Below are 24,392 nucleotides of genomic sequence, written 5' to 3'. Positions count from 1 at the left end.
TAAAATATTATTTAGATAAATAATTTATTATTTAGATAAATAATTTATTATTTAGATAAATAATTTATTATTTACTGTTTTTGCCTTGAAATAGTATTATTACACTAAATAATGCTTTATATAGCTATATAATAGGTTTCCGCTATATAATTCATGATTTGGTAAATAATACATTATATACCGTAAATAAAATATTATATACCGTAAACAATTCATTGTTTAGCGCATCGCGAAGCCGTTTTTTCTCTTGTTGTTTTTTTCCACGTGTTTCCGTGGATCCACGAGAGCTCTGTTGATTCTCAAACTGACCAATCAGACAACTAGCATCTGTACACTAATTAAAGTCCCATTGTTGAGTGTGACGAAAACTCGTGGTGACGATTTTAAAACATGTTGGGTCACGCATGGTCCAATCTTACATGGTCCAATCTTACATGGTCCAACCTTACATGGTCCAACCTTACATGGTCCAACCTTACATGGTCCAACCTTACATGGTCCAACCTTACATGGTCCAATCTTACATGGTCCAATCTTACATGGTCCAACCTTACATGGTTCAACCTTACATGGTCCAATCTTGCATGGTCCAATCTTGCATGGTCCAATCTTACATGGTCCAATCTTACATGGTCCAACCTTACATGGTCCAACCTTACATTGTCCAACCTTACATGGTCCAATCTTACATGGTCCAACCTTACATGGTCCAACCTTACATGGTCCAATCTTACATGGTCCAATCTTGCATGGTCCAACCTTACATGGTCCAACCTTACATGGTCCAACCTTACATGGTCCAACCTTACATGGTCCAATCTTACATGGTCCAACCTTACATGCTTCAACTTTACATGATCCAATCTTACATGGTCCAATCTTGCATGGTCCAATCTTGCATGGTCCAACCTTGCATGGTCCAACCTTGCATGGTCCAATCTTACATGGTCCAACCTTACATGGTCCAACCTTACATGGTCCAACCTTACATGGTCCAATCTTACATGGTCCAACCTTACATGGTCCCATCTTACATGGTCCAATCTTGCATGGACCAATCTTGCATGGTCCAACCTTGCATGGTCCAACCTTACATGGTCCAACCTTACATGGTCCAACCTTACATGGTCCAATCTTACATGGTCCAACCTTGCATGGTCCAACCTTGCATGGTCCAATCTTACATGGTCCAATCTTACATGGTCCAACCTTACATGGTCCAATCTTACATGGTCCAACCTTACATGGTCCAACCTTGCATGGTCCAATCTTGCATGGTCCAACCTTACATGGTCCAACCTTACATGGTCCAACCTTACATGGTTAAACCTTACATGGTCCAATCTTACATGGTCCAATCTTACATGGTCCAACCTTGCATGGTCCAACCTTGCATGGTCCAATCTTACATGGTCCAATCTTACATGGTCCAACCTTACATGGTCCAACCTTACATGGTCCAACCTTACATGGTCCAACCTTACATGGTCCAATCTTACATGGTCCAATCTTACATGGTCCAACCTTACATGGTCCAACCTTACATGGTCCAACCTTACATGGTCCAATCTTACATGGTCCAACCTTACATGGTCCAACCTTACATGGTCCAATCTTACATGGTCCAATCTTGCATGGTCCAATCTTGCATGGTCCAATCTTACATGGTCCAACCTTGCATGGTCCAACCTTACATGGTCCAACCTTACATGGTCCAATCTTACATGGTCCAACCTTACATGGTCCAACCTTACATGGTCCAATCTTACATGGTCCAATCTTACATGGTCCAACCTTACATGGTCCAACCTTACATGGTCCAATCTTACATGGTCCAATCTTGCATGGTCCAATCTTACATGGTCCAACCTTGCATGGTCCAACCTTGCATGGTCCAACCTTGCATGGTCCAACCTTACATGGTCCAACCTTACATGGTCCAATCTTACATGGTCCAACCTTACATGGTCCAACCTTACATGGTCCAATCTTACATGGTCCAATCTTGCATGGTCCAATCTTGCATGGTCCAACCTTGCATGGTCCAATCTTACATGGTCCAACCTTACATGGTCCAACCTTACATGGTCCAACCTTACATGGTCCAATCTTACATGGTCCAACCGTACATGGTCCAACCTTGCATGGTCCAATCTTACATGGTCCAATAATATATATGGACCATGTAAGATTGGACCATGTAAGGTTGGACCATGTAAGATTGGACCATGTAAGGTTGGACCATGCAAGATTGGACCATGTAAGGTTGGACCATGTAAGATTGGACCATGCAAGGTTGGACCATGTAAGGTTGGACCATGTAAGATTGGACCATGCAAGGTTGGACCATGCAAGGTTGGACCATGTAAGATTGGACCATGCAAGATTGGACCATGTGAGATTGGACCATGTAAGGTTGAACCATGTAAGGTTGGACCATGTAAGGTTGGACCATGTAAGATTGGACCATGTAAGGTTGGACCATGTAAGGTTGGACCATGTAAGATTGGACCATGTAAGGTTGGACCATGTAAGGTTGGACCATGTAAGGTTGGACCATGCAAGGTTGGACCATGTAAGATTGGACCATGTAAGGTTGGACCATGTAAGGTTGGACCATGCAAGGTTGGACCATGTGAGATTGGACCATGCAAGATTGGACCATGCAAGATTGGACCATGTAAGATTGGACCATGTAAGGTTGGACCATGTAAGGTTGGACCATGTAAGATTGGACCATGTAAGGTTGGACCATGTAAGGTTGGACTATGTAAGATTGGACTATGTAAGATTGGACCATGTAAGATTGGACCATGTAAGGTTGGACCATGTAAGATTGGACCTTGTAAGGTTGGACCTTGTAAGGTTGGACCATGTAAGATTGGACCATGTAAGATTGGACCATGTAAGATTGGACCATGCAAGGTTGGACCATGCAAGGTTGGACCATGTAAGATTGGACCATGCAAGATTGGACCATGTAAGATTGGACCATGTAAAGTTGGACCATTTAAGATTGGACCATGCAAGATTGGACCATGTAAGATTGGACCATGTAAGGTTGGACCATGTAAGGTTGGACCATGTAAGGTTGGACCATGTAAGGTTGGACCATGTAAGATTGGACCATGTAAGATTGGACCATGCAAGGTTGGACCATGCAAGGTTGGACCATGTAAGGTTAGACCATGTAAGATTGGACCATGCAAGGTTGGACCATGCAAGGTTGGACCATGCAAGGTTGGACCATGTAAGATTGGACCATGCAAGATTGGACCATGCAAGGTTGGACCATGTAAGGTTGGACCATGTAAGATTGGACCATGCAAGGTTGGACCATGCAAGGTTGGACCATGCAAGGTTGGACCATGTAAGATTGGACCATGCAAGATTGGACCATGTAAGATTGGACCATGTAAGGTTGAACCATGTAAGGTTGGACCATGTAAGATTGGACTATGTAAGATTGGACCATGTAAGGTTGGACCATGTAAGGTTGGACCATGTAAGATTGGACCATGTAAGGTTGGACCATGCAAGATTGGACCATGCAAGATTGGACCATGTAAGGTTGGACCATGTAAGGTTGGACCATGTAAGATTGGACCATGTAAGGTTGGACCATGTAAGGTTGGACCATGTAAGGTTGGACCATGTAAGATTGGACCATGTAAGATTGGACCATGTAAGATTGGACCATGTAAGGTTGGACCATGTAAGGTTGGACCATGTAAGGTTGGACCATGTAAGATTGGACCATGTAAGATTGGACCATGCAAGGTTGGACCATGCAAGGTTGGACCATGTAAGATTGGACCATGCAAGATTGGACCATGTAAGATTGGACCATGTAAGGTTGGACCATGTAAGGTTGGACCATGTAAGGTTGGACCATGTAAGGTTGGACCATGTAAGATTGGACCATGTAAGATTGGACCATGCAAGGTTGGACCATGCAAGGTTGGACCATGTAAGATTGGACCATGCAAGATTGGACCATGTAAGATTGGACCATGTAAGGTTGAACCATGTAAGGTTGGACCATGTAAGATGGGACCATGTAAGATTGGACCATGTAAGGTTGGACCATGTAAGGTTGGACCATGTAAGATTGGACCATGTAAGATTGGACCATGCGTGACCCAACATGTTTTAAAATCGTCACCACGAGTTTTCGTCACACTCAACAATGGGACTTTAATTAGTGTACAGATGCTAGTTGTCTGATTGGTCAGTTTGAGAATCAACAGAGCTCTCGTGGATCCACGGAAACACGTGGAAAAAAACAACAAGAGAAAAAACGGCTTCGCGATGCGCTAAACAATGAATTGTTTACGGTATATAATATTTTATTTACGGTATATAATGTATTATTTACCAAATCATGAATTATATAGCGGAAACCTATTATATAGCTATATAAAGCATTATTTAGTGTAATAATACTATTTCAAGGCAAAAACAGTAAATAATAAATTATTTATCTAAATAATAAATTATTTATCTAAATAATATTTTATTTAGATAAATAATATTTTATTTAGATAAATAATATTTTATTTACATATAATATTTTATTTATCTAAATAATATTTTATTTAGATAAATAATATTTTATTTATCTAAATAATATTTTATTTATTTAAATAACACTTTATTTACATATAATATATTGTTTAGAGAAAACGCGTAATTATTTATAAATAATGAGTTATTTACAAACACAATCTCTTATTTATGCTAAACAATGCATTATTTAGTGCTCTGGGCTCTCTTTTTTCTGTATCTGTAAATAATGCATTGTTTAATTTAAACAATGCATTATTTAGCTAAATAATGCATGATATAGCTAAATAAAGCATTGTTTAGCTAAATAACGCGTTATTTAGCTAAATAATGTGTTATTTAGACATCAAGAGCTAAAAGGGACTTTTGCACCATTCGGATTGCCATACATTTGACCCATCAAAGAAGGAATTATCCGTGTGACCAGACAAGGGAGACAAATCTTTCGTGTAGATGATGTCCCATGGTTGACAACGTACACCATTTTCGGTGCATTTTCGTCACGCTAAAGTTCAAGATTACCTTGTTATCTGTGTGTGTGTGTGTGTGTGTGTAATCCGTTGTAAAGTGTATATTATGATTATTTGGTGGCGGCGGCAGTGGTACGTATATAATCTCATATGGAAAGCCGTTTGGCTCATAACAAACCTTGATTGATATGGGTTAAAGCTGTGGTCTATTTATGACTTTCCGGGGCTACGAGTTTGAAAAATAGGGACAAAATCATGTACAGATTTCTGTACAGCAAACACTACCCGAAACCCCACCTATACGGCGTGTATGACCTTGAGAGCTTCAGTCAACGCTTGAATTTTGCAGTGGTAACATCTGGTTTGCTCTCGCAGAGCTGAGCATATTTGTTGTCAAGAAGGATCGAGCAGAAAAAATAAACGACTTGGCAGGGATTCGAACTCAAGGCATCGGGGCCTCGAAATGTCAGGGCCGATGTCTTAACCGCTAGGCCACTTCACCAGTATTGTCAAAGATAAAAAAATTGATAATTTTATATCATTCTACGCTTGAATTATCATTTATGCGTTGCAAAAACGTAAAAATTGACATTAAAATTTGCCTTTATTTGCAAACATGTTTTACAGAATCGCAGTACATGTTTACACCGTCATGCTACACGACATTCGCGCCATGCAAATAGCTGCGATATCTCTATTTACAACATGCAAGAAAATGACAAGAACAGTAATTGAATCTCTCCAAAGCCAGTTGAAACCAGACATCTAAGAAATAGTTATACATGTATTCACTTCTGAACAACCGGCACGGTTGGCCTAGTGGTAAGGCGTCCGCCCCGTGATCGGGAGGTCGTGGGTTCGAACCCCGGCCGGGTCATACCTAAGACTTTAAAATTGGCAATCTAGTGGTTGCTCCGCCTGGCGTCTGGCATTATGGGGTTAATGCTAGGACTGGTTGGTCCGGTGTCAGAATAATGTGACTGGGTGAGACATGAAGCCTGTGCTGCGACTTCTGTCTTGTGTGTGGCGCACGTTATATGTCAAAGCAGCTCCGCCCTGATATGGCCCTTCGTGGTCGGCTGGGCGTTAAGCAAACAAACAAACAAACTTCTGAACAATGGGCGGATAGAGATATAAATCATGCTGCTTCAAGAATAACATAACATGAATTCATATCAATGTTTTTCCTTCATTTTCTCAATTGGCGCAGTAGCCTAGTGGTTAGGACATGAGACACGAAGTCGAGAGTTCGAATCTTCGCCGGGGCGTTTATTTTTTCCCCTTGATCTCTCTTGAAGATAAAATATGAGAGAGCAAACCGGCTGTTATCCCTGAAAAATTCAAGCGTTGACTGAAGCTCTCAAGGTCACACACGCCGTATAGGTGGGGTTTCGGGTAGCGTTTGCTGTACAGAATTCTGTACATGATTGTATCCCTATTTTTCAACCTCGTAGCCCAGGAAAGTCATAAATAGACCACAGCTTTAATCTCCAGAGCTGTGTACCAGGGAAAACCATGTTATAAAGTAGACTTTTTATTAAATTTAACTTGAGACATTTAAGCTGTACAAATTAATTTCATTCACAAATACTAGTTTCATAAATATCCTTGGCCTGCAGAGATAGAATAACAAATACTTGCACATTTTGTTTGTCTTAGTGTTCAGTAAATATACAAAGGTTTTAAAGTAAAGCACCTTCATAACATGGAAACCGGAAGTTGTGACATGAATTTGAATACTGCTAACACTACCAAGAAAATAATATATATATATTCTATGTTGTTTTGTTGCAAGTCTGCATCATTAACAACCTGGGGTTTACTGGAAAAAAAATTATTACTAAAGAAAATATGTATACTCTCGATACTCTCCATGCACATGATTTTTGTGCAGACGAGAATTTTTGCAATTCAATAAAAGGGCGACCACCCAGTAAAGTCTTGGTTCAATTATGTTCTTTTTATGGGTTAGTTGTTAGCAACAATGTAACCGACAAACTTCAAACAGAATTTTGGTGCTTTCCTCTAACATATATTATATATTTGAAAAACATCAATGTTTACCTGTGTCAAGTTTCTTTTTTGGGAGAGTATACATTCAAGTTGCCATTTAATACATGTTTTAAGGACTGAAAATACATGTCACAAAATGGGAAACGGCCCAGGAGAATAACTTGTATGTAAAGCAGCAAATGATAAACACATGGTTTTACCCCTGAAAGCTCCAAAGATTTGGGAAAATGAATCTCGTTTGCCTTCACATATCAAACTGAACGTCAAGCAGCTCAAAAAAAGTCTCAAGAAAAGTTACGCTTTCAAAATAGCATTTCATTCTGTGTCGCAAAGCATGCTTAACATTTCTACGCTTCTACAAATGAACACAAGCATGCAATAATTCCCTCTCTTTTGAGTCCTGGTACTTGTATGCTTATTAAGAAAGCGGGATGATGTTTCCTTTATTTCAGAATTTCTTTTTTGTCTTGTTTCAGATGGAAAGTGCGGAGAAACCACCATCTCAGATTTCGTGTTTTTCATGTCTGGGAGCCGGTCCACAGTACCAGGAGGGTACCAGAGTCCTCTGACCGTGGTGTTTGTGGACACACCCGAAAAGCCACTCCCCAGAGTGTCAACTTGTGCCCTCAGAATGCAGGTGTCTGCCCGACAGGTCAAGAACTGAGGCAGAAGCTGTCCCAGGCTGTTCTTGAAGGGGGTGGATTTTATTTATTGTAAAAACTTTCCTTCAATGGTGCGTTTAGTTTCTGCTTGGTAGCCGTAGCTGTTGGTGTTTCTATCTGTACACACCCTGGGGGGGGGGGGGGGGGGGGGGGATGTGTTAACGTTGAACTTTGAAATCTTAAAATTATTAAGACAAGGTGTGTGTGGTTTTTTTCTCTCCGTAAAATAAGCTTTATTTTAGGTGCCTGTACCGTACATCATTTCTTACTTGCTATTAAATGCAAGAGAGAGACTTTCGAAGATTTGATGTTTGTGTTTCGCATTATTTTTGCTTGGTAGCCGTAGGTGTTGGTGTTTCTTTCTGTACACACCCTGCGAAAAAATGTTTGTTCTGCAATTTTGAAGAGAATTCACAAATGTATTCAAACTGAATTATTTGAGGTCATGCTGCAAAGGAAAAAAAAAACATGACCCTGATTTAACCGGTTTCCTATACTCCTTTACATACCTTGTTTTTGTTTTGATTGTTTTCTTTGCTTTTTGCAGGGGGGGGGGGGGGGGGGGTGTTTAACGTTGAACTTTGAAATCTTAAAATTATTAAGACAAGGTGTGTGTGGGTTTTTTCTCTCAGTAAAATAAGCTTTATTTTGGGTGCCTGTACCGTACATCATTTCTTACTTGCTATTAAATGCAAGAGAGAGACTTTCGAAGATTTGATGTTTGTGTTTTGCATTATTTAAATTGCCGTTGTGTTTCAAGAGTGTGTTCTGTTCTTATTTGTTTTTTTGCACCACTGTTTGTCATTATGTTGCCTGCTTTTCGTGTTCCGTGTAACGCTGTCCATGGAAAACATGTAAAGCATTGTATTTCTCTCGACTATTGATCAAGTAAACTAAGCACTTCACATCATATCAGGTATCAGTTACCTAATGTACAGAATAAATGGTTCAACCCCCCTACTACACGAATAACACGTTGCCAGCAAAATATCAAAAGCACTCGGACTAGCGTTACAGTGTCCCATACAAAACTTGGCAATATACACCATAAACCGGATACAAACAAATCAATTGCACGCTAACAACTTTGTTATACTGTCTCATAATGGTATACAAATTAATAAACTCAAAAGCGTTTGTAACAGTTATGATAATGTGATATTCGTGCCCTGTGTAACGATAGTCTGTTTTTATGTTTTACCAAATTAACCAAAACTGGCGTTGTCTACTGCTTTTCCTTTTATAGTTTTACACTCCTCTGTAGTGAAGGTCACTGCTCACACAAGGGCGGGGATGTAGCTCAGTCCTGTTGGCCGCTGTCAGCGCGAGTTCGTCCCCACGTTCGGCGAGAGATTTATTATTGCTCACAGTCAACTTTGTGTGCAGACTCTCCTCGGTGTCCGAACACCCCCGTGTGTACACACAAGCACAAGACCAAGTGCGCACGAAAAAGATCCTGTAATCCATGTCAGAGTTCGGTGGGTTATAGAAACACGAAAATACCCAGCATGCTTCCTCCGAAAGCGGCGTATGGCTGCCTAAATGGCGGGGTAAAAACGGTCATACACGTAAAAGCCGTGGGAGTTTCAGCCCATGAACGAACAAACGGCTCACACAATTTCAGCTTTCTTGTTTAGTTTATAAATTTCAGCCTCAATTCCTCGTCTCTGTAACCAGTATTAAATAGTGACTGTTTTGCTAACTGTTCAGCTGTCACCTGCCAAGTAGAACCGATGTATTCTTTATGATGTGATAAAATTAAAGTATTCATTCCACTTTGTGATGGATGGACTCGCAACTGCCAAGTATTACCAGTCTTATGATGGGATAAAAATTAAGTATTCATTCCATTTTGTGATAGGTTAACTCTCAACTGCCAAGTAATACCAGTCTAATGATGTGATAAAAATATTCATTCCATTGTGTGATGGGTTAACTCTCACCTGCCAAGTATTACCAGTGTGTCTTGTGATGTGATAAACATAAAGTATGCATTCCATTTTGTGATGATTTTCCTTATTTAAAGTGGATTTTCTGCATGACACTTGTTTGATTAAAATTAATTGTATTTGTGGCAGACAACTTGAGTTATGTTTTGTGTTTTTGTAAAAACAACTTGTTTTTTTTAATATGACTGGAAATGAGACTAGCAGCCATGAATCCATAACTACATTTTGCTGTCCATCATAGACATCTCACTCGCACATGTTCATTGCCTCACCATACAGGAATCAAAATCCATACAAACAATTTGTATTATCCAATATTCAAACTTGTCATACACATTTATTCATACACAAGAATTATGTCATACACATTCAAGCAATCAAGATCCAATAAATGTATATAATTGATGTTCTTAAAAAGACTACACACACACCTAAATATATAGGTGATCTTTGAAATGGGACATTTACATGCAAAATTCAGAATGCAAACAGAGCTTTGGCTTGCAAATTTAATAGTCATTAACCAGCACATAATATGAATAATTTTTGAAATTGTTGTGATACTGATTCAATTTTTCACATAAAATCAGAATTTCATTTATTTTAGTTTCCTGATACAAATGATTCGTCTAGCTTACCTTGAATAAACATACCAATACGTCAAAAAGTAGGACATCTGAGCTCAAAGATTAATAGTTTGGTTTGAAAAATCTCTAAATACACATAATTACAAAAACAAAACAAAATTCCGTGATAGAACATGTACTGATCTTGCAACTAAAGTAAAAAGGGGACTCGGGTGTGCTGTTAAAATTGTTGGCACATTTTAGTATCTAAAACTCACCTTTGATTTTAGGGGGTGCCTATTCTTTCTTTATTTGGTGTTTAACATTGTTTTCAACCACGAAGGTTATATCGCGACGGGGGAAGGGGGGAGATGGGATAGAGCCACTTGTCAATTGTTTCTTGTTCACAAAAGCACTTAATCAAAAATTTGCTCCAGGGGCTTGCAACGTAGTACAATATATTACCTTACTGGGAGAATGCAAGTTTCCAGTACAAAGGACATAACATTTCTTACATACTGCTTGAGTAAAATCTTTACAAAAATTGACTATATTCTGTACAAGAAACACTTAACAAGGGTAAAAGGAGAAACAGAATCAGTTAGTCGCCTCTTACGACATGCTGGGGAGCATCGGGTAAATTCTTCCCCCAAACCCGCGGGGGGTACCTATGCGACTGACCACAATGTTTACTTTCATCAGGCACAAAGTTCTTCAGCAGAAGAATGATTAATATTCTAGCAACAAACATGCAATAAATTCATACATGATTATTGATGTTCAAAAAATGCTCTACACTACTTCACCAAACTAAATGGAGAACTGAAAATGTTTAAAACACTTTCTTTCTTTATTTGGTGTTTTCAACCACGAAGGTTATATCGCCACGTGGAAGGGGGGGGGGAGATGGGATAGAGCCACTTGTTAATTGTTTCTTGTTCACAAAAGCACTAATCAAAAAATTGCTCCAGGGGAAAACACTAACCATAAACAATAAACACCACTATGAGGTTTGATAGGTAACTTAAAGGGACCTTGACCTTCAATGAACGTTGCAAAAAGCTTATGTTCTGATGAATATGGGTGAATGAGGCACCATTGAATATAAAAAGAAAAATAACTGATTTGACTCTAGTTAAACTATGGCGCTCATGGCATCATACCAAAGTTTGAACGAGTATCCCTTTCACTGTTCTGTACAGCTGTGAAAACACAGTGAGACATAATAATAATGAACATAAATTAATCACCCCTTCTCGCCAGAGCTCACGGCAATACACAATAGCAAAACAAATCAGAGCATTCACACACCGACACACACAAAGTCGTTAAAGGTTTATTGGCTGCGGCAATAATAGCCGCAAGAATAATCCTTTAGTTCGTTCAAAGTACCCAAGCATGTCCTGTATACAAAAGTAAGGCGATTGAGATTTTATTTTGTTTTTTTTACACAAGCCAGAGAACACCAGTGCTTGTGAGAGCAAAATGTTTGCCCGTAGGGAAGTGAACCTTCCTTATCTTTCGCACCAGAGAGCTGTTCAAAAGGGGTATTGTGCAAGTTGGCTATTAAACCATTGTAATTCGGAAAATGTCTTTAACCTTCGCCGGCACTCGTGGGTCCGTGCGGACCCAGAAGGGTGTTTGATTGCAAATATCTTTTAAACGAGTTGGAATTTTTTAATGAGCTTTTAGAAATGCCTCAGACACCTAACAAGCTATCATCTCCTAAAAGCTCATTAAATTTCAGTGATAATTAATTAATTAATTAATGGTCAAATTTAGACTACACACGGAAGCATTTGTGGGGACGTGCGGACCCATACTTCTCAAAGAAGGAAAAGCGTGTATACCCTTCCGAGGCACTCGTGGGTCCGTGCGGACCCAGAAGGGTGTTTGATTGCAAATGAGACAGTGACAAAAGGTCAGGTGTCATGTCTACTGTCCCGAATGACACACGATTGCTGACATTTCACCATTGCCAAAAGAATAAACAAATAAGAAATAGGTAGAAAATGAATGTGAAAACTGACTTTGATTGTTGATCAGTATTTTCTATACCACTAACAAATAATCTACTTACACATAGCTGTTTGGCAAATGTATGTTGCATGGGACACACTGACATGAAAGTGGAAGATGTTTTTCCCTCTAGAGAAACTACATATCAAGTTACACTTTTTGTGCTCTTCCATTCCAGTTGGCAATCAATTGTTAACGCATGTTATTAGAAAAAATAGAACGAAAACAGATTAGATAGAATGAAAAATGTACTGGTGATGTCATTTGGGACATACTGACATGAAAACGTCACCTTTTGTCATTGTCTCAAATATCTCTTAAACGAGTTGGAATTTTTTAATGAGCTTTTAGAAATGCCTCAGACACCTACAAAGCTTTCATCTCCTAAAAGCTCATTAAATTTCAGTGATAATTAATTAATTAATTAATTAATTAATGGTCAAATTTAGACTACACACGGAAGCATTCGTGGGGACGTGCGGACCCATACTTCTCAAAGAAGGAAAAGCGTGTATACCCTTCCGAGGCACTCGTGGGTCCATGCGGACCCATACTTCTCAAAGAAGGACAATTGTGCAAACCCTTCCGTGGCACTCGTGGGGCCATGCAGACCCATAATATTTTACCAAATACCGTGTGCAGTCTAAATTTGACCATTAATTAATTAATTAATTATCACTGAAATTTAATGAGCTTTTAGGAGATGATAGCTTTTTAGGTGTCTGAGGCATTTCTAAAAGCTCATTAAAAAATTCCAACTCGTTTAAGAGATATTTGCATCAAACACCCTTCTGTGTCCGCACGGACCCACGAGTGCCACGGAAGGATATGCATATTTTTCTTTCTTTGAGAAGCATGGGTCTGCACGGCCCCACGTAAGGATATGCACATTTTTCCTTCTTTGAGAAGCATGGGTCTGCACGGCCCCACGAATGCGTCCGTGTGTAGTCGATAACGAGTGCCGGCGAAGGTTAATGGCTGAATAACAATGAGTTCCTTTATACGTTGGATTGGGCAAGCCATATATATATATATATATATATATAAATATATCTAGCATCAATAAACCTAAAAATACACTAAGGTCTTTTTCAAAAACAATAGTCTGTTTTAAAAACTTTCAGCAATTTTCAACCTTATAAATCTATACTATAGATACATCAAAAGAAATTTGGTCAGACATGGGATTCAGAAAAAGTGATAATTAAGGGGAAAAAAAGTGGGGGTCTGGGGGCCGCAGAAGGCCCCCAGTAGGGTCCAGGGGCAACGCCCCTGGTCGGGGTCTGGGGGCTTCACCCCCAGAAGCTGAAGGTTTTTAGTATTTTAGACACACAAAAATGGCCCTGAAATGCATATTTCAGCTTAATCATAGCCCCCCCCCCCCCCCCCCCCCTTTTCTCTTCCTTCCCATGTTTCTCAAATTAATTTTACGCTAAGACTCAAAATAAGGAGGAGAAAGAGAGAGAGAGAGAGAGAGAGAGAGGCGGGGATGGGGGGGGGGTGGTGGCGTGTGACGGTGTGGTTTCAATGTTCTTACCTTGTCGGTGCCAAACGACTCCAGTGACTGATTACACGACTGGGTTTTCAGGATAGTCAGGTGCTTGTTGCTTTTCAAGTGGCTTTTGAGGGCAGTCTTTCCATTGGAACCGTAGTTGATAACATTAACATCGTTGCACAAAGTGCACTAAGCTTTTCCCGGCAAGTTGATTTTAGCAAAAGCATCGCCAACTTTCAGTTTCACGTCTTGTGTCTTCTGGCCTTTCTCGTATTTCCAGCTCAATGATACAACTTCATCGAGCCAGTCGAATCTCCAGAGATTTTTCTTGTACTTCTGCTGGTCAATTTCCCGGGATAGAACGGTTTCGTCTCGCTTTAGCTTCCTCATCATTTTGGCAAGTGGCTCGAAGCGATGTAAAAATGGCGCCGAATCATTCTCATACGGTATGCTTTAGCTTATACTGAATCCCCGATAGCTACGTTGAAACGGTGACTGTAGGAGACAAAGACACAGAGCGCGTTCCCATACGGATCGACCAGCAACAGTCTGACCGTTTTAGGAACCAACCGTTCAAGAATAGTATGGAATGGAGCGTCGCGATCAGCGGACCGGCCGAAAAACTTGGGTCTTTACCTACATATATCCCAACATTTTCTCAGCGGATTTGCACGAATCTCAAGAATGATCCCTGGAGCCTAAAAATTTACGGAATTCCGTAATTTTACGGAAGAATCCCATGTCTGTTTGGTGCAATTAAACAGGTAACCTAATGGCAAATCATTGTGTAAAACTTTCTTTACAACTTTCTTTCACAAAGTGTACATATTTTTTTTTTTTTTTTAGCAATATTGTTTTTGTGGTGCAGTACCTGTGTTTAAAAATAATAAAATACACAGCGGACATAATTTCGCTTTATTTGAATGACTTTCCACTTTACAAAGATTGGTTTAGAATTAGAGCGCAGATTTAAACCAATTTGAAAAAAACAGTTGCTTATACCTTCTACCATGCTTGGTACTTTGAACAAACTTTATGATTGTTTTTGAGGCTTTCATTGTTGCAGCCCAATGCTGCTCAGTGCAAATTAACTTTTTTGAAGGCGAAGTGTCTGCACCCAGACACATCCTTACTCTGAGGTCTCAAAGCAAACCCGCAAATTGAGGCACACCTCCCAACGCCATGCAAGATATTGCAGATTTATTGCACGATTACGTGGCTGGAGCGGATAGGGCAAGTAGCCTAATAAGTTTACAATTTAAAACGAATGCTTCTTTCATTGACAAAAGCAGTAATCATGTGTCAAAACACTGGATCGGCTTTGGAATGCGCTTGTAAATAAAAGTAGACAATGAATTTTTCTTGTGATTCCACTGACCAATCTGCTTGTAGTCTGGACAATCAAGCGTACAAAATATGGCAAAATCGTATGGGTTCACAGGTCTGCTATACACTTCAGGTTTGGGGTGTCCACAAGCTAACTTTTTTTTTACTCGAGCATGTTGGCAACGAACTGGAGAACAACATCTGACCATGTTGATTGGTGGGTGGCCCACTCCGAGGGTCAATGCGCTCCGTTAGTTGCACGAGCTGTTCCTCAGAGAGGGGGCAAGCCGTGGCAGGCACATATCCTAACGACTGTCTGGCAAAGGATGGTCCTCGATTATCGATTGAAGGCTTCTCCCTTTCCAGAAGTCCTGTACTGCTGTGGATGTGCTGGCTCGTCTCTCCAGCATCCCCCTGAAGAAGAGCTGCAGGGGAGTTCTGTTGCGCTCTGTCCTCAGGGGTTGGTGGTTCTTCTGTTCCACAATCCACTGTAGGGACCGGTTCGGCAGAAAAACATAGTGGAGGGCCCACAAGTGAATGGGATTGTCCATGTTCAGTATCCCCAGACCACCTTCTGCCTGTGGTGTTCTCATTGCAGTAAACAGGTCATGGTAAGGGTTCACCACATCTTTCCAGACGTCGAGCCAGAGACGCTCGATCCTTTGGTTATGGTCACTGCGGCCTTGCATCGCACTGCCTCTCCCTTCTCCCCTGTGTTCATTCATGAGGGCGACGACATCCAGATTCTCGCCACCATGGTCCATGCGGAGTCCAAAGCGTTGGGTTCCACCCAAAAACAGATCCCGAACGGTCTCTGACCTGTTGTTTCGGTGGCATGGAGGAAGGTAGTGGCCCGGCTAAAGCCATCGATTGCCCCATGAATCACCATTTTCCACCTGCAATATAACAAACAGAGATCCGTTTCCATATGTGATTTCACCACACAAATTCTGATTAAAGAGTTATTGGGAAATAAGTACAGGTAACATGCTCAGTAAATATTAAAAAGTAATGGTCAAAGTGCTTTTTCATGACCGAGAATCAAGACCATTATTTTTAATATATATCATTGAGAAAAGGTGTGTAACCCATTTAATCCACCTTTCTTCAATTTTGCAAAGAAATAAATCAAGAAAAGCAATTGCTTTATATGACTTTTCTTCGTCATGTCCATAAGCCTTAAGGGTCTTGTAGGTCTTAAAAGGAGGATTCCACTAACTGCTGGGACTCTAAAATTTGATAAAAACAAGAGGCGAAGCCTTCAAGGCTCACGTAAGAAATCGACAAACAGTAACACAAACTCAATCACTCCGTCACACATACACACACACACACACACACACACACACACACACACACACACACACACACACACACAGTAAGCATAGGTGAAACTATGCAAGAAAGCGAGACCCTGGATCTGCCAAGAAGTCTCGGCCCGCTCACAATAACAATGACCGAGACTTTCAGTAATTCCTTTGCGTGACGTCTAACCCTCTTACGTCATAATGTGACGTCTTCAAATAGTTTCTATCACACACGTCGAACACTTTTGACCGAGACTGACGTAATCCATAGACTCGGAAATGTTAAAGTTTCTACCACAGACATACACACATACATACATACATACATACATACATACATACGCACGCACAGACAGACAAAGTTTATCATCGCATAGGCTACACTTACGTGAGCCAATAAGCAAAATTTTGGTAATGTCAGCTGGTTAATAACACATACAATTCAGTGAAATTTAATAAAAATAACTGAGAAAACCGCAATGTAAAGCTTTTACAAACTTGACCCCACTGTGACCCCAAAATGTGACAGGGATCAACCAAACTAGGGTCACGTAGGTAGATGATCAAATCCTTCAAGTGTTCAAAGTTTCAAAGCTCAAGCTTCAAAAACACCTGAGATAACATCAATGTTAAGATATTTTGATTCGAACATGACCCCCTGTGACCCCAAAACTTGACGAAGGTCAATCTTCTTCTTCTTCAGCGTTCGACGATGGCTGTGTCTAGATTCTTTGGCCCGTGATGTTGACGAAGTGGGCTGTGACGAAGGTCAATCAACCTTATGTCGTCTTCTTCTTCTTATGCACTCGTGGTTTGCACGAGTGGAATTTTACGTGTATGACCGTTTTTACCCCACCATTTAGGCAGCCATACGCCGCTTTCGGAGGAAGCATGCTGGGTATTTTCTTGTTTCTATAACCCACCGAACTCTGACATGGATTACAGGATCTTTTTCGTGCGCACTTGGTCTTGTGCTTGTGTGTACACACGGGGGTGTTCGGACACCGAGGAGAGTCTGCACACAAAGTTGACTCCGAGAAATAAATCTCCCGCCGAACGTGGGGACGAACTCACGCTGACAGCAGGCAACTGGATACAAATCTAGCGCGCTACCGACTGAGCTACATCCCCGCCCACAATCTTATGTCAAGTTGGTAGATTATCAAAACCTAGAAGTGTGCGTACTATTAAAGCTCTAGCTAAAAACACATCTGAGATAACATCAACGTTAAGTTTTTATTAAACGAACATGACCCCGCTGTGACCCCAAAATTTGATGAGGGTCAACGAAACTGGGGTCACTTCGTGAAATCATCAAACCCTAAAAGTGTGCAAAGTTTCAGAGGTCTAGCTGTATAAACTTCTGAGATAACAGCTCAACGTTACATTTTTTGTCCTTGGACAGACAGACAGCCTGCCCACAGCACACATAATTATTTTGATCAAGTATTATTCACTCAGCCAGTCTACCTGCACAAGCATGTGATTAATCCATGGTTGAAGAGTTCTGTGAAAATTGCGCAATTCTGCAAACTCTTTATAGCAGTTAATTTAATTTCGAATAAAATAAAGTACATAGTTGTTCTGCTAAGACGATAAGGCAAATATTTTTGCGTTCTTTTCATGTTTAAGTATCTCGGGAAAAAAAGTTCTATTTATGAAGTGAAATATAATTGACCTACAGATTACTGTCTTTTTGAGTCACTTGAGAAAAAGTGACTCTATGTAATCGGTCAGTGTTAGTCTGTCCGGCCGGCCGGCCGTCCGTAGACACCACCTTAACGTTGGACTTTTCTCGGAAACTATCAAAGCGATCGGGCTCATATTTTGTTTAGTCGTGACCTCCAATGACCTCTACACTTTAACGATGGTTTCGTTGACCGTTGACCTTTTTCAAGGTCACAGGTCAGCGTCAAAGGAAAAATTAGACATTTTATATCTTTGACAAAGTTCATCGGATGTGATTGAAACTTTGTAGGATTATTCTTTACATCAAAGTATTTACATCTGTAGCCTTTTACGAACGTTATCAGAAAAACAAGGGAGATAACTAGCCTTTTCTGTTCGGCAACACACAACTTAACGTTGGGCTTTTCTCGGAAACTATAAAAGTGACCGGGCTCAAATTTTATGTGAACGTGACTCATTGTGTTGTGAATAGCAATTTCTTCCTGTCCATCTGATGCCTCATATAATATTCAGAACTGCGAAAGTGACTCGATCGAGCGTTTGCTCTTCTTGTTATTTGTACAAATGCAAAATGGGAACAACTCTATTTTCTACACAAAATATGAGAGTTACTTGCCTTGAGACCTTGTGTCTGGTACAACGTAGATTTTGATTTAGAAAACAACCAAACTTATGGATCTTATATTGGATTCTGTGTGTTGAAACCTGAAATGAATAGTGTAAATGCAGTATGTATGAGCTCTTTCCTCTTTCGAATATTTGAGCATTCAGAACTTTTCAGTCACCAAGCAGTGACCACACAGTGTGGTTTCTCAACCTATGAGCTATCGAGGATTCAGACTGGTTGCTGGGTGGTTATTTGTTAGGACTAGGTAGCTTGGTATTCACCGAAAAGTATTCCCCCCTCTGCTTATTTCTCTGTTAACTTGAAGGGGTGTTTATTGTTAAAAAAACCACAAAGCAACCAAATTTAAATAACCACCCAGTAGAAATGGTAAGGTATAACCAGAATATGTTTTGTATTCCGTGGGGAAATCATCAATGGACCAGTCTTTCATTACATATCCAGAAAATGACAAAATAAAAAGAAAAGAAAAGAAAATACTTGCACACGACTCACCTTCGTTACCCACCTACCCCTTAGAAGACGCCCTTCCTTTTACGATCCCAAACAAGACATTTTCAAGACCCTGTTTCATAGCTGCCAACCCCTGTGAAGCCCAAAGAGTAGCATTTTGGAACTTTCACCCAATGTCAGAGTTGCAATTGGTGTTTATAAGCATAGCACTCGCATAATCTTAAATTTGAATCGCAAGCCCGCATTTAAAATGCCATCAAAAACGTTTGTAAGATTCTGAGAGCTCTACGACATTACAACCGTCTAAACATAGTTCAATGTCACACGCTTTCCTTCTTTGCCACTACTAAAGCAAACGTATGCAAGATTGTATGTTACACGCTTTAGGAGCATGGCAAGAACGGATTCAAACTCAAAATCGTCACTCCAAAAAAACATAAAATGCACACACGACTTTTATTTCTCCTGCTGTTATCGTTTCTTCTCTTTACAGATTCTTCAACGCTCAGAATACTGAAAACGGCACCCCAGACGACAGTACTGTTTCCATACGCGAATTTAAGTTCCCTTGGAAAGTGGTTCGCTCAGGAGGCCTGTTTGTCTGACACTATAAGGACAGAGTTCTGAACATAGATGACAAAGATTCCGGAATGAACAAACATTTTGCGGATGCAGACACAGAAAGACGTCATGAAGAATGAGATGCTTCAAAAGATACAGACTGTGACGATGACTGTGACGTCATTCCCATATAACGAGACGTCATTCACAGTTGTTCGGCCACTTCCGTCAAAAAGTAGATTTAGACAATCAACGTAATCTCGTGTGGAAGAAAACGTCTGTCACACAACCAAGTCGGAATAGCAGGTATTATTACCTATACACGCAAAGTCTGTCGAATTCTTCGGCAAAAATCGTTGAAAATGATTTGCCCGCATCGGCGTGGAACTTGCACCATAATCTTCACCACCCTTACGTTTCCCCGTTTTTATCCTGTCTCCCTCCAGTTTCCACTTCTAACACCGTCACTGTGCACAGCTTACAACTTAACAAGTGCATTGCATATATTCTAATCAAATTCACAATTGGCGCATAGAGTCACCGGAAATGCGAATGCTTGCAATAAAATTCACGATTTGCTAAGCAAGTCACGTGGACAATATCGAGTCATAACGGAGTGGTTCCCAGCCATCGGTACTCGACTAGTTATGCAATGTTCATTGTTGATTGTCAAGCAATAAGTGAACATTTTGCACGCTTGTCATTTTTTTTTTTTTTAGCGTAGCAGCTCAGGGCTTAGAGTAGCAGCGTAGCAATTCCTGCAAAATCGGAGCATGCTGCGCCAAAATCGTAGCAATTGGCAGGTATGCTGTTCTCTAAGATATTCTGCTCATAACCTCTGTAAGTTTACCCCCATTATAAGACCTTATTATCTCAGGGTTATGTAGGTCTTAAAAGAAAGATTCCAGCGTCATAAAATAATGTTTAAGAGAATTCCTTATGCCACCTGTATCAATCCACTCAAATTCCATGTTCAAACTGGCACAACCCCCAACATCCTCCCCACCACCGGACACACTCAACATTCACCAAATTTTGAAAAAGGATTTTTTTGTGCCCAGTGTATGTATTTGTAGCTGTACTCACGATATCAACTTGTGGTATCCGTCTAGATGCCAGAGAGCGTTTGGTCCTGATACTTGGTACAGACGACGTCTCGTGGGCCTCAACGCCAAAGCTCTGACAGCTACTCCACCAGGATCAACCCGCTGGATGGCTCCCCGTACTCTGTGCCTTTGTGGAGCGTGTAAGAATACAACTTATTACACTAACGTGACATACCACTCATGTCATAACAATACCATTCACTCTACATTGCATGTGTAAAGAGGTCTTGTCTGACAAGGACCTGATTTTTCACTGCCTCCAATACCGAAACAAGCGTCCTTCTTTGAACACTCGGAAGAATTTTAAGAACGTAAACACCACACCAGTGACATTTCCTTGCTTTGACATAAAAGATTACACGAGGCATTCGGAGATATCCAGGTTCAATTTTTAAGCTTCTTCAATCTGGGCGCTTCGACAAAGGGACATTTACAGCAATGAACATGCAACAGTATGTACAGGGTCCCCACTGGTTTTTAGAAACAAAATTCCATGACTTTTCCATGAGCCTCAATAACATTTTCCATGACTAGATCCACAGGTCGCCATTTCCGAACACGCAAACTTTTTACATCTTGTCACTGCCAGTTTTGACACTGGCTTGCTTTGCACTGAATTTGAGTCAGTTTCTACGCAGTGTCTCTTTGACAAGCAAGTCAAGCATTTGCTACGCAGTCAGATTATCGGTAATGTTTGCTGGTCCTGTCATTTCACTAAACTGGACCAGCCACTGTTTGTATCCATCTGCACTTTCGTAAATTCCGTTTCATAACCGTCACTAACACTGTGACTTGACGAACTGTCATTTTTTTCACCGCGATACACAGTTCATTGCGAAGATCTTCCTTGGTAATTCGTTCCAATTCCGCATACTTTTTGTTGTCAAGAAACAACTCGAAAGAAAGCTGGCGTGCTAAAGGTTAATTTTTTTTCTTTCTTATTTATGTTAAATTCCATGACTTGAATTGAAATTCCATGACTTGAATTGAAATTCCATGACTTTCCAGGCCTGGAAAATTAAAAATCAAATTCCATGACTTTCCATGACCTGTACGAACCCTGTATGTAGGATAAACAGAATACTACATGGCTTCCTGTTTGATACCAGTTTTACACTAGTGTTTTGAAATATTGTTCGCAGTTTAATATTTAAAAGCACAACTTGTGTAAAACTGGTATTTCATAGGAAACCATATAGTATTCTCTATGTGGACAACAATGTCACAGGCTTACCCACTAAAGTTCTTTAGGAGCTTCTGACATATTTGCCTTAAAAACAACATGCAAAATAACTTGTGGAATCCAAAAGCACCAAGCCGCATTAGTGGCCCAATTAGAGCTGCAGACTATTACGCTTTCGATGTAGCATGCTACTTGTAAAACAGAAAATGCTACTTCGTTATACAGACACTCTACAATGTTCATTTGTTCCTGCTGCTGTTTTCTTGTCTGAACACAGTTATTGCAACATTTGTGTCTTGACATATAAACATGTAGGTGCAGTGGATTATAAGATGATGCAATACTTAAAGATAAACACCATTTGCTACACTATAAATTCAAGATTGCTACACATGAAGCTTCATAGGGGCTGACAGCTCTGCATCATACACCTGCACATAAATCTTACTGACTGAGTTGATGAGTATTTACACATTGCACACCTCCCACATTGAAGTAAACAATTGAATATCTTCAGTTAATCGAAGTACACTTAAAGATGAAGTTCTCTCCATAGGAATACTGTGCATCACCCTTGCATGTAAGTGAACTCAAAGTACTATGTGAACAGAACAGAACCAATTAGATCATTGTCAGATTGAATTACAATTAACATTGACACGCTTCCATTTGAAACTTTTCAGTTGTCATTGTGGATTGACGCCCCGGGCCCCAGATCCTGCGTTTAACTTTATCCTCGACGAACAAAACAACAGGCACCAATTGGGTGGCCGCCTCACCTGTGATTGTGTTGACCAGGTTGGCAACCGAGCCAGACAGGGTAGAATTGCTGGTACCGGTTGTCATCGATCCCGATGTTGAGGCGATGGCCTCACGATCACCCGAAACAGCTTCTTGCAGACGTTGGTTGTCTTTCTGGAGCGAGACAATGGCCACTTGCCGCTCCCCCAGCCTGCGTAGTTCTGCCAATACCGCGGCCAAAGCAGTGGCGCTTTCTTCCCCTCCTGCTGTGGCTGACTCAAACCCACCGGGTTGTCGCTGCGAGGCTGTCTGGTTGCTGGCCCTCGGCCGACCTGCAGCGGCTCGGGTCACTTCGGCTACCCGCCTTGACGCTGCCCTCCTGGGAGGCATATTCCTGTGCATAAAAAACAGGATATGTGAACACAGCCTTATTTGTCAGATTACTGAGAATTACACATAAGCCTTGAACTTGTCTGCTGCTCCTTGCAGGAGTTAACAACTCCTTCACTGTTCAGCCTGTAAAAGGTGTTTAATATCCCATACTTCTGAAGTTGTCACCAGATTTTGGGAGTCTGAAATACAAACCAAAGAAATTGATTAAAATCTGGCCCAAATTACTTCAAACCAATTGTGTTTTCTGTGTCAAACTCAAATCCTGGCACCCAGTACCCCCACCAAACGAGTTTGGAATCTCTGAGGCTCAATACATTTATGACAAACAGAACACCAACAGGAAATTACATCATGGTTCTCTGAACTGTCACACACCAACATAATACCTGGCTAACAAATCCACATACTAACTAATGTTGGAATCTCTGAGGCCCTATAGCTTAATTTGACAAAAAGAACAACAGCGAACCATGTTTTCTGATTCTCTGAAAAATCAGCCCCACCATGAAATATTACCTAGCCCACTGTCAGTCAGTCCGCAGATCATCAAGTGGATTATCGACTTCCTGGTGGGTCGATCTCAGTACGTGGCAGTAGACGGGGTCATCTCAGACAGCCTCGAGATCAGTACAGGGAGTCCACAAGGCTGCTGTTTGTCTCCGACAATCTTCACCCTGTACACCAACGACTGTAGAGCCACCAATGGCAAACTTTCGAAGTTTGCTGATGACTCAGCTCTGGTAGGCCTGATACAGAATGATGATGACACAGTGTACAAACAGGAGGTGGACAAACTAGTAGAGTGGTGTGACCAGAACAGCCTAGACCTCAATGTGGGCAAAACAAAAGAGATGATCACAGACTTTAGGAGAGGGGAAAAGGAAACAGAGCCACTAGTGATAGGGGGGAAAGAGGTAGAACAAGTACAAGAGTACAAATACTTGGGCTGCATCATCAGTTCAGATCTCTCGTGGTCAAAACACATAGCCAAGGTAGTTAGCAAGTGCAATTCAAGATTATACTTTCTGAGGAAACTCAAGCAGTTCAAGGTCTGCCCTGAAATACTGGCAATGTTCTACAGAGCCAGCATTGAAAGTGTTTTGACCTTCAACCTCATGGTATGGTACTATGGGGCTACTGTAGAGGACAAGAGCCATCTGGCAAGAGTGATCAGACAGGCAGAAAAGGTGGTTGGGGTTCAGTTCCCAAGCTTGGATGAACTGGTGCATAAGAGAACAGCCACAAAAGCACGAAAGGTCGTTGAAGAT

The 24,392-nt window shown here is 40.8% G+C and overlaps 1 protein-coding gene across 1 annotated transcript; it reads right to left on the bottom strand.

The window, feature by feature from the left end:
• Nucleotides 1-10,151: 10,151 nt before the first annotated feature.
• On the bottom strand, nt 10,152-23,780 carry LOC138954310 (uncharacterized). The gene is made up of 4 exons (XM_070326186.1): nt 23,641-23,780; nt 22,770-23,125; nt 20,788-20,934; nt 10,152-15,962 (listed from the first exon to the last, which is right to left on the bottom strand). The coding sequence occupies exons 2-3, from the start codon at nt 23,119-23,121 to the stop codon at nt 20,888-20,890; spliced, it is 399 nt and encodes a 132-aa protein (XP_070182287.1). The 5' UTR covers nt 23,122-23,125; nt 23,641-23,780; the 3' UTR covers nt 10,152-15,962; nt 20,788-20,887.
• Nucleotides 23,781-24,392: the final 612 nt, after the last annotated feature.

This window comes from Littorina saxatilis, unplaced genomic scaffold (genome assembly GCF_037325665.1).
Source record: "Littorina saxatilis isolate snail1 unplaced genomic scaffold, US_GU_Lsax_2.0 scaffold_508, whole genome shotgun sequence".
Taxonomy (NCBI): Eukaryota; Metazoa; Mollusca; class Gastropoda; order Littorinimorpha; family Littorinidae; genus Littorina; species Littorina saxatilis.
This window is presented reverse-complemented; position numbering and strand designations above follow the sequence as displayed.

Coding starts and splice junctions, on each gene's coding strand:
- LOC138954310 (XM_070326186.1), bottom strand. CDS start 23,121: ATGCCTCCCAGGAGGGCAGCGTCAAGGCGGGTAGCCGAAGTGACCCGA. Junction 20,935..22,769: donor CCTGGTCAACACAATCACAG/GTGAGGCGGCCA, acceptor CGCTCCACAAAG/GCACAGAGTACGGGGAGCCA.